Source organism: Carassius carassius, chromosome 15 (assembly GCF_963082965.1).
Source record: "Carassius carassius chromosome 15, fCarCar2.1, whole genome shotgun sequence".
Classification (NCBI taxonomy): domain Eukaryota; kingdom Metazoa; phylum Chordata; class Actinopteri; order Cypriniformes; family Cyprinidae; genus Carassius; species Carassius carassius.
The window spans coordinates 29,717,392-29,730,434 of record NC_081769.1 but is presented as its reverse complement, the minus strand read 5'-3'; the positions used below and the strand labels follow the sequence as shown (position 1 = coordinate 29,730,434).

Genomic DNA, 13,043 nt, shown 5'->3' with positions numbered 1-13,043 from the left:
GATGTCCGGCTAGAGGACGCAGTGTCTCGTTCCCTCTCAGGGAACCATGGTTACATTCGTAACCTGAGACGTTCCCTTTCAAGGGAACTTCGAACTGCGTCCTCTGAGGGGCCGCCTGGCGAGGTGATGCTCCCCTCGCCTAGAAAAGAGGGTTGGAGCTCACCGCTCCCGTGCGATCCAGCGCCTCTGCGATGCTTGGGAACCTCTCTGTACACACGCTTGCCTGTGTACTTTCTCAAAGCCACATAATGGTCAGTGTGCACGTTAACGCTTTGCGCACTGTCTGAAATCCACGTAAAGTGGTAAGTGTGCACGCAAGACTCTGCGCACTTTCTGAAATCCACATAAAGTGGTAAGTGTGCACGCAAGACTCTGCGCACTTTTCTAAAATCCTGTATGGTAAGGGTTACGCGCTCCGCTTCGTTCCCTTTCTTGGGATGATTCGCCCCCGGTGTTCCTTGGGCTTCATCCAACCAGTGTGTATTTGTTATGCACCTCAAGCATCGCTTCCCTCAACATGAGGGGCTGGGTGGTCTCCCTGGAGATTTGGCTCCCACATACTGTGCGTCTCCACTAAATAGCATATTGTGGTTTTCAGATAGTAGGCTTCACCAGGTCTCTCTGAAGGTGAGCTCCCACGTTCGGTGGTCGCCAGGTAGTAGGCCTCACCAGGCCTCCCTGGAGATTTAGCTCCCACATACTATGCGTTTCCACGGAATAGCATGTTGTGGCTTTTTTCAGATAGTAGGCTTCACCAGGTCTCTCTGAAGACGAGCTCCCACATACTGTGGTTGCCAGGTAGTAGGCCTCACCAGGCCTCCCTGGAGATTTAGCTCCCACATATTGTGCGTTCCACTAAATAGCACATTGTGGTTTTCAGATAGTAGGCTTCATCAGGTCTCTCTGAAGACGAGCTCCCACATACTGTGGTTGCCAGGTGGTAGGCCTCACCAGGCCTCCCTGGAGATTTAGCTCCCACATATTGTGCGTTCCACTAAATAGCACATTGTGGTTTTCAGATAGTAGGCTTCATCAGGTCTCTCTGAAGACGAGCTCCCACATACTGTGGTTGCCAGGTGGTAGGCCTCACCAGGCCTCCCTGGAGATTTAGCTCCCACATACTGTGCGTTTCATAAAGAAAATACGAGCTCCCGCGATTTGTGGTTGTCAGGTGGTAGGCCTCACCAAGCCTCCCTGGAGTTGAGTTCCATATTGCTTTCAGTTTCCACTGAGGTGGTTATCTGGTAACAGATAGTAAGCCTCTCTAGGCCTCTCTGTAGATGAACTCCCACATATTGTGGTTATCAGGTAGCAGGCTTCACAGGCCTCTCTGAATGTGAGCTCCCACATACTGTGGTTGTCAGGTAACCTTTCAGTACACACGCTTGCCTGTGTACTTTCTCAAATCCACGTAAAGTGGTAAGTGTGCACGCAAGACTCTGCGCACTTTCTGAAATCCACGTGAAGTGGTAAGTGTGCACGCAAGACTCTGCGCACTTTCTAAAATCCTGTATGGTAAGGGTTACGCGCTCCGCTTCGTTCCCTTTCTCGGGGATGATTCGCCCCGGTGTTCCTTGGGCTTCATCCAACCGGTGTGTACTTATTGTACACCCCAAGCCCCCTCAACTTGGGGGGGCTGTGTGGGCAATTCTCGGGTAGTTCAGCAGCACCCCCCTTTTCTGAAAGGGTCACCTATGAGCATGCTGCTCGGAGCTCGGAGTCTTCCTCTCTTGGGAGACTGATTCCCGGTTCTTCAGAGCGCTCCAGTACCACATACTGTTTGAGACGCTCTGTGAGAGCAGGCATCCTGCTGAGGCAGGGGCTGAGGCCTCCAATTGCTCTGCTCCCGGGCCATTCTTCTACGAGCTGCTCTGACAGAGTCCCACGAGAACCCCTCCTTAGAACAGTATTTTAAATCCATGTTATGGTAAGTGTGCACGGGAGTCTTTGCGCACTTTCTAAAATCCACATTGTGGTAAGTTCGCACGCTAGTCTCTGCGTTCTTTCTAAAATCCCTAGATGGTAAGGGCTTCGCGCTGCTGCTTCGTGCCCTTTTCTTGAGTTGGTTTAAGCCCCGTTCATCTTGGGCACCACTCCACCTAGGTATCCTCGGATACCTATCTAGAACAGGGCGCCGCTACTAGAGTGCTGTAGGGACAGCCCTTTCGGCAGGTTTTTGCGAAAGCTAGCAGTAGCCCCTGTGTGACAGGCAAAGACTTGGTAGAGGGAAGTGCCAGGCTCTTAGCCGTATCCCTTTAAAGGAATCTCCGTGATTCCAAGCCTTTAGCTCTACCCCGGGCCAAGGCCCTACAGGATAAGTTGGGTATGTAGCTTAGGCCTTTGGCCGTAAGGGATAATGTCATAAGGCAGCCGTCAGACCGTCCCAGGGGCGACTCCCGGTGAAGAGAAAAGCGGTAGAGTTGGTACTTAGTGTTTGCCATGATTCTGGTCTGCACTCCCCTCAGCATGGCGGCGTGGGTATACTGTTCCCCATAGTGTCCCCTCAGAGGACGCAGTTCGAAGTTCCCTTGAAAGGGAACGTCTCAGGTTACGAATGTAACCATGGTTCCCTGAGAGGGAACGAGACACTGCGTCCTCTAGCTCCCTGCCATGCTTCGGACGCAAGCTTCACGAAGAAGATAGTGACGGGTCCTACGGGCGCGTATTTATAGTCGCGCTGGTAGTGACGTCAGAGGCTGTCGCCGGCCAACACGTTGGCGTTTTTCAAAGTATGCTTCAGACACGGGTCACGACGAGGTGTTCCCCATAGTGTCCCCTCAGAGGACGCAGTGTCTCGTTCCCTCTCAGGGAACCATGGTTACATTCGTAACCTGAGACGTTTTCCCAGTGTGAAGAATTTCACATTTTTGATTCCTCAAAGAACCTTTCAGAGAGCAGTTCTTAAAAGAACCGTTATTTTCTAAGTGTGAAGAACATTTAAGAATCTTTTTCTACTATAAGAACTTTTTATGTAATGGGAAGTTTCCATGAATGCTAAAGGTTCTTCACTAATATAGAACCTTTTTTTTTGTAGTCCCTTAGTGATAATAACTAAATTACAGTGTCAGATATATATATCATTTTTATCAAAGTGTCTAAAGCAGGGTCAGTAATGGTCCAAGAACTCGTGGCCACCAATGACAAAACTGCTGTGAGGCACAAAAGTTTGGGGTTGATATGATTTTGAAGTCTCTGTTCACCAAGGCTGCATTTATGTGATCAAAAATGCAGCATAAGCAGTAATATTGTGAAATAATATTACAATATTTAAAATAAAATGTTTCTATTTTTATATATTTTCAAATGTAATTTATTCCTGTGATTCAAAATGAATTTTCAGCGTCAGTCTTTAGTGTCACGTGATCCTTCAGAAATTGTTCTAATATGCTGATTTGCTGCTCAGGAAACATTTTTATTATAAGTGTTGAAAGTAGTTATTCCACGTTATATTTCTATGGGAAAATGGTCATGCAAGTCTGTACTGTCAGTGTTGATCAATTTAGTTAGGCCTTGCGGAATAAAAGTTTTAATTCCTTAAAAAAAAAAAAACTCTTACTGACCCCAAAACTAAACCACTCAGGACCATGAGTTACAGCAGTTTTACATTTTTAAAACACTGCCTTAAACAAATTAACTGCCTGAAAATTACTGTGAGACTTGAAATCACCTGGAGTTTGATCATTTTGTGCAATAAGTGGTTGTTGTTCTTTTACTTGGATATACAGTAGTGTATCTGTGAGGGTTATGTTTAGCATCCATATGCTCCTAAAAACACATGTGACTGGTGTCAGGACCTGGTTTTATCAAATGAAGGTTATTTCTCTTCACCACTCCTCTCTCTTCTATCCTCCTTTCTTTCCACAGGTCTTTTTATTCATTCCTGTCTGCATGCTCTATTAACATTCCTCTAGTGTTTCAGGGTTTGTTTTGAAGCAGGACTGGCTGCTCTTTGTGTTTTCCCTCTTTCTTTTCCCTCTTCTTTAATGATCTTTTCTCTTTGTATCGTGAAACTTGAAACTTTTGCTTGTGGTTTTATCTGCTTGTCATGTGTTGTGTTTCCCTGTTTTTTTTTCTTTTTCTGTTTTTGTTGTTGTTGATGATGTTTTCCCTCCCGTGTGTTTTTGCCCCTGATTTCTCGTCCCTTTTTTTTCTGCGCACCTCCTCTCACACCCCTCTCCTCTGTCTGTCTGTCCATTTTTGTGATGTGACCCCCTCACTCCCCCCCTCCCAGAAGGCACGGACTTCCCCAGTCGGAAAAACTCAGGTCTGTCCTTTCTTCTGCTTTGCTTTTCTCGTCTTCCTCCACGTCGTGTCCCAGCTCCTCTCTGTTTGTCGCACTCCCGTTCAGGAACAATTCACCCAAAAATGAAACTTGATATATAAGCTAGAGAATCTTAGACTAGTTAATGACTAGTTTGGACCAGTTAGAAACCATCAGAAACTATTCTGGATGTCCCAGCAGGTCAAGCTACAGTGTGCGCATAAACAATCAATATATGCTTAATCTCACAGAGAGTTTGTTTCTGCCATTGGAAAAAAAATAAAAAATATAAATTTTAACTCACAATTCTGATTTGTGATATTTGTGTGATATATACTTGCAAGTGCACACAATTTAGCATTTTTATTTTACAGTTCTGAGAAAACAAGTCAGATTTGCGGGACATAAACTTGTAGTTGCAAGTTATAATGTCAGAATTATGAGATACAAACTTGCAAATATGATATTTTTTCTTGCAATTATAAGTTTATACCTCACAAATCTTACTTTTTTTTTTGGAATTGTGACTTTATATCCAACAATTCCTACTCATTTTCTCTGAATTTTGAGTCATAAAGACACATTCTGAGGAAAAAAGCTCTCCATTCTGATATTTTCTTTAAGACTCACAGTTCTGACTGTGTAACTTAAAATTGCTAGAATGCATTTCTGAGAAAAAAAAGTCAGAATTGCATGATGCAACCTTGCAATTGCAATTAAAAAAAATTGAATTAATTTAAGTTAATGAGATTTGGGCAATGTCATAGCAGAATAGCTTATCAATTAGAATATACTATTGTATATGTTGTGTATATAGAGCTGGACATTGTGAGACTCGACCTCTACCATTTTGCACTGCAGTACACACAGTTAAATATATTCGTTTTGCACGTAGTAATGAGTGTAAAAACTATAGAGGAGTAAATGCTGGGACTGTGCTTGAAAAGTGAACACCATCTCTTTCTGCTGTTTGGTTGCCAGTAAGGCTTTATAAATCCATCGCTCCTTCTCTCTGCCCTTTTTTATGTGTATTTTATTCAGCTCGTTCCTTTTTTGCAAATCATAGGAATTGCTGTTTGTTGTGAAGCTCATGAGCTTTTTTTATCAGCTTCAGTCATAATCTTGTGCGATTATGATCATGTGTGTGCATTCATATTTTTTCAAAATGGTGATGTTCTTCGAATGAAAAAAATACTTCTTCAGCAACCTTGATTCTGGAATTGTTTCTCCAGTCATGTTCTCCATAGGGTAATTTTTTTTTTTACATCAGATAAAAGGTATAAGACTGTATATGTAATGTCTTTTAAAAGGCACTGAAACATTGTTAATGACATAATTAAATCAAGCATTGTACCCAAAAACAATATATTTGCAAATTATTGCAAAATATCCCTTTATTCTCTACCATTCAAAGGTTTGGGATCAGCAAGATTTTCAATTATTTTTAAAAAGAGGTATTTTATGCTGACTAAAGCTTCATTTGTTTGATCAAAAATATAATAAAAAAGTGAACAATTATTAAAATTTAAAGTAACTGTTTTCTGTTTAATGTATTCTAAAAATGTTATTTATTCCTGTGATCCAAAGCTGCATTTTCAGCATCATTGCTACAGTATTTAGTGTGTACAGTATTTAGTTAGATTTTTTTTTATTAGGCCCCGTCTTTTAAACGGTATTGCAAATAGATGAATGACAGCTGTTTGAGAATTTTTTCATTTGTAATGTTTTATGGCAGTGGATGATGCTTAACTTTTTTCCATAGTAACAGTGCCTTTTTTTGATTGGTGGATCTCTCCTCAGAATGAAAGATTGGTAATTTTGCTATTTAATGTTATTTTATGTAAATGAAATTGAATCACACTATATTATTGTTTAAAATGAATTTCTCTATGGAGAAAAGGAATTGGATTTTGTATCCTGATTGTTGCGTACAGTTCTTGGTTATGGCTTGAGCTAATGAAGCTGGCTTCATGACAGCATAAGTGATGATATATCACATCATGGTTATTTTCAGAAGGTGTTCATGTCAATTTCAGTTTCATTTGCATCCACTTTCATCCTTTTTTATTAGTGTGCTTGTTTTTTTTCTATACCATCTCTCTTTGAACAACTTAGTTTAGATAATGAGGTGTGTTGTATGGTTTAGGCATTGCGGATCTCTAAACTTTTGTATATGGGTTGACTTAGGGCAAGATTTCCCAGGATTCAAAGTGTTCTGAAAGCACTTTCAGCTGTGAAATTGGCATTAAACTTAAAAAAAAAAAACACAGTGCATGTATGAACTTCACTATAGCGCTGCAATTAAATCCAATTAATCTAATGATTCTGAGAGCACTAATCATTGGGTAATTTGCTGAAGAGCACAATTGCTATTGGAAAGAGAAAATTGCTATTGACATTTACTGCACCTGCACTAACAAAGACAGATGCAGTTTACTTCACACGGCTCAAAGCCACAAACTAATTCAGTTCTTTGCTTGTGCAAACAGGCTGCTTAGTTGTAGCTTGTTGCCTTGCGGTCGTAAAGTTTTTTTATGAATAAACATCAAATTGTGCTATTAGTTTTAGTATCACAGAGACTCTGGCAAGTAAGGAACCTCCCTTGAAACTGTATAGTAACATGCAGAAAACCACAAACAGCCTTGTAACAGCTTAGAATACTCTCGTGGCCATAATAACATGCTAAAAACTTGGTATTACGAGCTCTTCCTGTGTCTATTTGCCTCTTTAAGATGAATCACCTGAGGTATTGCCCAAATTGTAAGTCACTTTGGATAAAAGCATCTGCTGAATGAATAAATGTAAAGGTAAAAACAGACCAAACATGCTACAGTCTCCCTAGCCACCACAGAACAATGCTAAAAACATTTAGAACACTATGTGTTTAGTACTAAATTATACTAAACTACAGCATTTGGTTTAATTGGACATTGAACATGCACTTAATTTATTGCTACGATTTACTAATAGTAACTTTAACTTTTTACTATTTAGATGATGTGAAGTGTGTGTCAGGTTTATGACTTTTGTAAGTTCATTACACAATCAAACTTCAGCTCTCATAAAAGTACTAAAAAGATCAGTTAGCTTCTTAATTATTAAACCTCTGTAACTTGCTACAGTTTATACATATATATTTTTTTCTACTCTGTCCTGCATGATTTAGAATATGCCAGTGTGTGAAGAAATTTACACATAATTATTTAAATTTTTGATGGGTAGTTTGGTATTAAACCAACAGATGTCTCATATGTTCACATTTCAGAAACATTTGCTGCATTGTATGAAACTCCTCATGAGAAACGTTAGCTAGCTCTGTTAGTTCAGTGTTGTAGATTATGGGAAAGATTTCTGTATTAAATCATTCCACATTGTTTAAACACTTCATTGGTGAACAGGTTAACAGATCAGATCCCATCTTGCCTCACCAACATCACAAGGCACTTCCAAACACGCAAACTCATTGGCATCTGCTGTGCTCCATAGGTGCTATGGATGTGGAGGAACGAACGCGGCAGATGAAGCTGAAGATGAACAAGTATAAACAGGGAACTGGCTCGGATTCAAGGCTGGAACAGGACTATCACAAGGCAAGTAAAAGATGTCTACCGAAAAACAGTTCAGAACATTTTAAATGAGTAAATATGGTTATCACTCATTTAACAAATTTGTTTGTTTTCATGCTTTATAGTCATAATATTTGTATTTTGAATAAATGTATTAGTTGTATTCACGCTACATGAGATCATCACAGTTAAATAATATTCCTCGTTTCTTGAATAATGTAATATTTAATAATAATATTAATAATAATTTTATTCTATTTTTTTATTTAAATGTTCTATAATAAATTGTAATCTTAATAAAGATGGGGTCATTTTTGTTTCATTTGTTGATTTGTTGATTTTTGATTGAGCACTTTTTCAGCCATTCACATTGCTTATTTGAATTGAAGTGATCATAGATTAAACATGATGTTTGTTTGGCGACCCACTTCCAGCATTTGTGAAATTTTTATACTGTAGACCTATATACTGTAGTCTTCCGGGTTTGTGGTCTCTGCTCAGTATATACATTAGTATTTGTGTACACTGGACATTGTACTGTGATTCAGCTCCATATATTGCTATATCGCCTTCCCTTTGTATCCTTTTAAGCGTGTGGTATGAAAAGCATTGTACAGGCCCATGAGTTCTGCAGAAACTTATTAAAAACAGATTAAGACTTTGTTTGTTTGCTCTGTCTGATAGAGGCACCATTGAGGACATAATGTTTATAATCATCATAGTGAGCAATAGGCACCTTAAATAAATATGTTACATAAGACACTACAATACCTTTCCATGTCTGTCCAAGACAGAATTACCAAGAAAGCCTTAGTATAAACACAGTGGCTTTTCGTTTTAATGATGCTTGTTGTTCTTTTTAGGGTACTTTTTGTACAAAAAATAAATAAATAAATAAAAACCTTATTTGACCCATTTATTCGATGTTTTTATCAAATTATGCTATTAGTATTTAATGCTTTCTCAATGCAACTTAATTTAACTTCAAGGTAAACATTTTATCAGTTCCATGCATTCCCTGGGAATCAAACCCATGCTGTATTTTTTTTTAGCTTAAAGCATGCTCATTATTTATTTTTTGTATTTATTATTAATAATAATAATAATAATAATAATAATAATAATAAATTATTTATGTATTTATTTTTAAAATATATTTTATTATTATTAGTATTATTATTATTATGTATTGTTTTTTGTATCTATTTATATGAATTTGTTTTTCATTTAATGTTTATTTTTTTTATTTAATCAAAATTTATATTTGTTTGTTTTTATTTATATTATTTGAATTTTATTTATTTACAATGTATTATTATTATTATTTTATTATTATTAATTGACATAACATCATTATTGTTTATTCATTATTATTGTTTTTGTTATTATTGTCTAAGTTATTTCTTTGTATGAATTTTCAGTTCAACTTGCATGGAAGTAATGCATAAAAAATAATGATAGCTTCAATATACCAAACAAAAATCCTACCATCATTCTTCCCATTTGCCAGATAATTGAAAACAGAGATGTATAAAGTACTAGAGACCCAGACTTGAGTAAAAGTACAAGTGCTCTATCAAAAAAATTACTTGAGTAGAAGTTGAAGTGCTCTTTAAGCACCACACTTAAGTAGAAGTACTAAAGTATTCAACATTTTTTGTACTTAAGTATTGCAAGTAGTCTATTTGAAAATTTACTACTCAAGTACTTAAAGTAAAAGTACAAGTATTGTGTTATGTAGTTATTAAAGAAAGTAGTCAAAAGTTTGAACATATTGTTTTTACTATTTCAAATTATTAACCTAAAGGACAATCACAATTCCTTTGACTGTAACTTTTTGTAAACAAAAAACAGATTAAAGGGTTAGTTCGCCCAATTTGCAAAATTGTGTCATTAATAACTTACCCTCATGTTGTTTCAAACCCGTAAGACCTCCGTTTATTTTTGGAACACAGTTTAAGATATTTTAGATTTAGTCCGAGAGCTCTCAGTCCCTCCATGTAACCGGATCTTTTTGAAACAGTTCACCAAATCGAACTGAATCGTTTTAAACGGTTCGCGTCTCCAATACGCATTAATCCACAAATGACTTCAGCTGTTAACTTGTTTAATGTGGCTGACACTCCCTCTGAGTTAAAACAAACCAATATCCCAGAGTAATGCATGCACTCAAACAGTACACTGACTGAACTGCTGTGAAGAGAGAACTGAAGATGAACACTGAGCCGAGCCAGATAACGAACAACAGACTGACTCGTTCACGAGTCAAGAACACTGATCTATATATATAACTTATATTATAGATCAGTGGTCAAGAACTGTTTCTGTCAGACGTGTCCGATTCGAGAACCGAGGAGCTGATGATACTGCGCATGTGTGATTCAGCGTGAAGCAGACCGACACACAGAGCGTCTGAACTGAACTGATTCTTTTGGTGATTGATTCTGAACTGATTCTGTGCTAATGTTATGAGCGCTGGTAAACCGAAGGCTTGCAGTCAACGCCAATGACGCCATTACGTCGAGCGCAAAAGAACCGGTGAACTGTTTTCTTCAACCGGTTTATTGAAGCAAACTGTCAGAAAGAACTACTGGTGATTCGAAAACCGATGCAACCGGTTCTTGACACGTGAACGAGTCATTATCTGGCTCGGCTCGGTGTTCATCTCTCAATTCACAGCAGTTCAGTCAGCAGGCGTAGTGTTCTTAATCGCTTGATTCGCTCGACAATGATGTGCCAGCTTCATCAAACCTGCCATCTACAGTTCTGTTTGTAATGGAATGATTCGTAAAATTTTTATAATTGTAACGAGTAACGATGCGGCACATTAAAAAAATATCGGAGTAAAAGTATTAAACTCATCGAAAATATGTACTGAAGTAAAAGTGGAAGTAGGAGAAAAAATTAATACTCTAGTAAAGTACAGATACCGCCTTTTAGTACTTAAGTACAGTAGTGAAGTAGTTCTACTTCGTTACTATACATCTCTGATTTAAAATGAAAGCGCCACTTGGCCTATAACACCTTTGTGTTTTCTGTTTGTTGTCTGTAAGCATCTGACGGCATGTGTTGTGTTGTGTTTGCTCTGCAGTGTTCAGGCAGGGATCCTCAGCGGGGAGAAAACCTCTCGGCCAAGTCTTCGGACAGTGATGTTAGCGACGTGTCCGCTGTGTCGAGAACCAGCAGTGCGTCTCGATTCAGCAGCATGAGCTACATCTCTGTCCAATCCGAACGGCCGCGAGGCAGCCACAAGATCAGGTGAGACGGCCTCTTCTCAAGTCAGGATCACTGTCAAACCTATGTGTCACAGTTCAGTCCGGGATCAGTTCACAGCAAGGGCTCCAAAACGGTGTTCTTTGAGGCCACGTACATACTGCTACGTTTTTGGAGTGACAACCGCAGTTTTTTGCAGTAGTGAATTCCTCATGTTTTGGCTTCTCCTGACTGTAAACAAGAAACATGGATGTTAATAGTTTAGCTTGTTTGGTGTTCTGGACCAAACTATTGTCAAAGTCTGGAAAACAGTGTTTTTTCTGCACTATTTATTACATATTATAGTATTTCTTAATATTCTGAATTAGCTTTTATCTTATATTTTCAGTTTTTATTTTCATTTTAGTTTTGTTTATGTGATTTTCTCCTTTTTATTATTATTTTTTTATATATAGATGCTTCTATTTAGCTTTAATTTATTTTTATTTCAGTTCTAGTTTTAGTAATTTTAGCTCTTACTACTTTATTTAGGTGACATTTCTATTTAGTTAAAGTTTCCACTTTAGTTGAATATTGAAAATCATATTTTATTATTATTATTCTGTAATTAATTACTCACCCTGATGAAGCTTTCTAATCCTGTATAGACAGTAATGCAACAACCATGTTCAAGGCCCAGAAAGGTAGTAAATTGTTGAATAAATTCGTTATTTGTGTTTTCTTTGTGCAAAAAAAGTTTTCTCATAGCTTCATAAAATTACAGTTGAACTCCTGATCTCATATTGAATATTTTAAGCATGTCCGTTCTACCTTCCTGAGCCTTGAACGTGTTAGTTGCATAGCTGTCTATAGAGGGCCAGAAAGCTCTTGGATTTCATAAAAAAAAAATTTGGAATTACATGAGGGTTAGTATTTAATGACAGAATTTTATTTTTTGGGTGAATTATCCCTATAACTTATAAATGAGAATGCAAACAGGATGGAGAATTTAAATGTAAGGAAGTTAAGTAATTCATATTGCATGTAATATTGAATGTACGTTTGCCAGCAAAGTTTGAAGGTTCATAAAATCATGTTTGTGAAGTAATCAGAATTTATTTCTAGATAACAAATACTTAAAGATTATAACACAAAACAGTTTTTTCTATCATTCAGACAGCCTCTTTCAATTTAAGTGGGCACTTCTTGTCCAGAATATTAGTCAGGCTACACGAATATTGAATACTGCATACAGATATTGTTGGCTCTGTAATGAATTGCTTATTATTTTCTTCATTTGTAATTCACTTGATATACAGTAAGCTTCTGCTAAATTGGTATCCAAAATTGCATTTGGATCAAGATGCATCTCATATCTGAATCATCCAGCTGTATATTTGGTTATAAAATGAGGTTATCACTCCTATAAATACCTGCTGTGTGCAGAACAGGATTAAGCACTCATTAAAGGAGTGTGGATCAAATTCAGCAGCAAGTGTGTACATGGCCTGAGAGAAACAGCAGCTCTGTAGGCTTCATCATTATTTGGGTCTGAGGGCGTTCAGGATTGGGTTCAGTTTAGGACAGTTTGGCACCAAATCAGTGTAGGCTGTCTGAAATTATCTATACTTTTTAAATGTAATATGTACTTCCTTTCAAATGTTTGGGGTCAGTACATGTTTTATTTAAAGAAATTAATACTTTTATTAAGCAAGCATGCATTAAATTTATCAAAATTGACAGGAAAGACATTGTTAAATTGTTACAGAAGATTTTTTTAATATTGTTTTCTATTTCCACAAATATATTAAGCAGCCATTGTTTTAAACATTGAGCAGGAAACTAGCATATTCGAATGATTTCTGAAGGACCCTGCGAAACTGAAGACTGGAGTAATGATGTTGAAAATGTAGATTTGCATCACAGGAATAAATTAAATGTTAAAATATATTGTTATTTTAAATTGTAATAATATTTCACGTTATTATTGTTTTTACTGTATTTTTGACCAAAAAAAAATTAAG

At 37.6% G+C, this 13,043-nt stretch overlaps 1 protein-coding gene across 1 annotated transcript in view; it reads left to right on the top strand.

Annotated features, from left to right (window-relative positions):
- LOC132157949 (regulating synaptic membrane exocytosis protein 2-like) overlaps positions 1 to 13,043 on the top strand; it is a 98,354-nt gene that overhangs the window by 42,572 nt on the left and 42,739 nt on the right. Inside the window, exons 17-18 of the mRNA XM_059567192.1 lie at positions 7,748 to 7,879; positions 10,881 to 11,085. Of these exons, the coding sequence (XP_059423175.1) occupies positions 7,748 to 7,879; positions 10,881 to 11,085 (337 nt within the window). The remainder of the gene's footprint in view (positions 1 to 7,747; positions 7,880 to 10,880; positions 11,086 to 13,043) is intronic.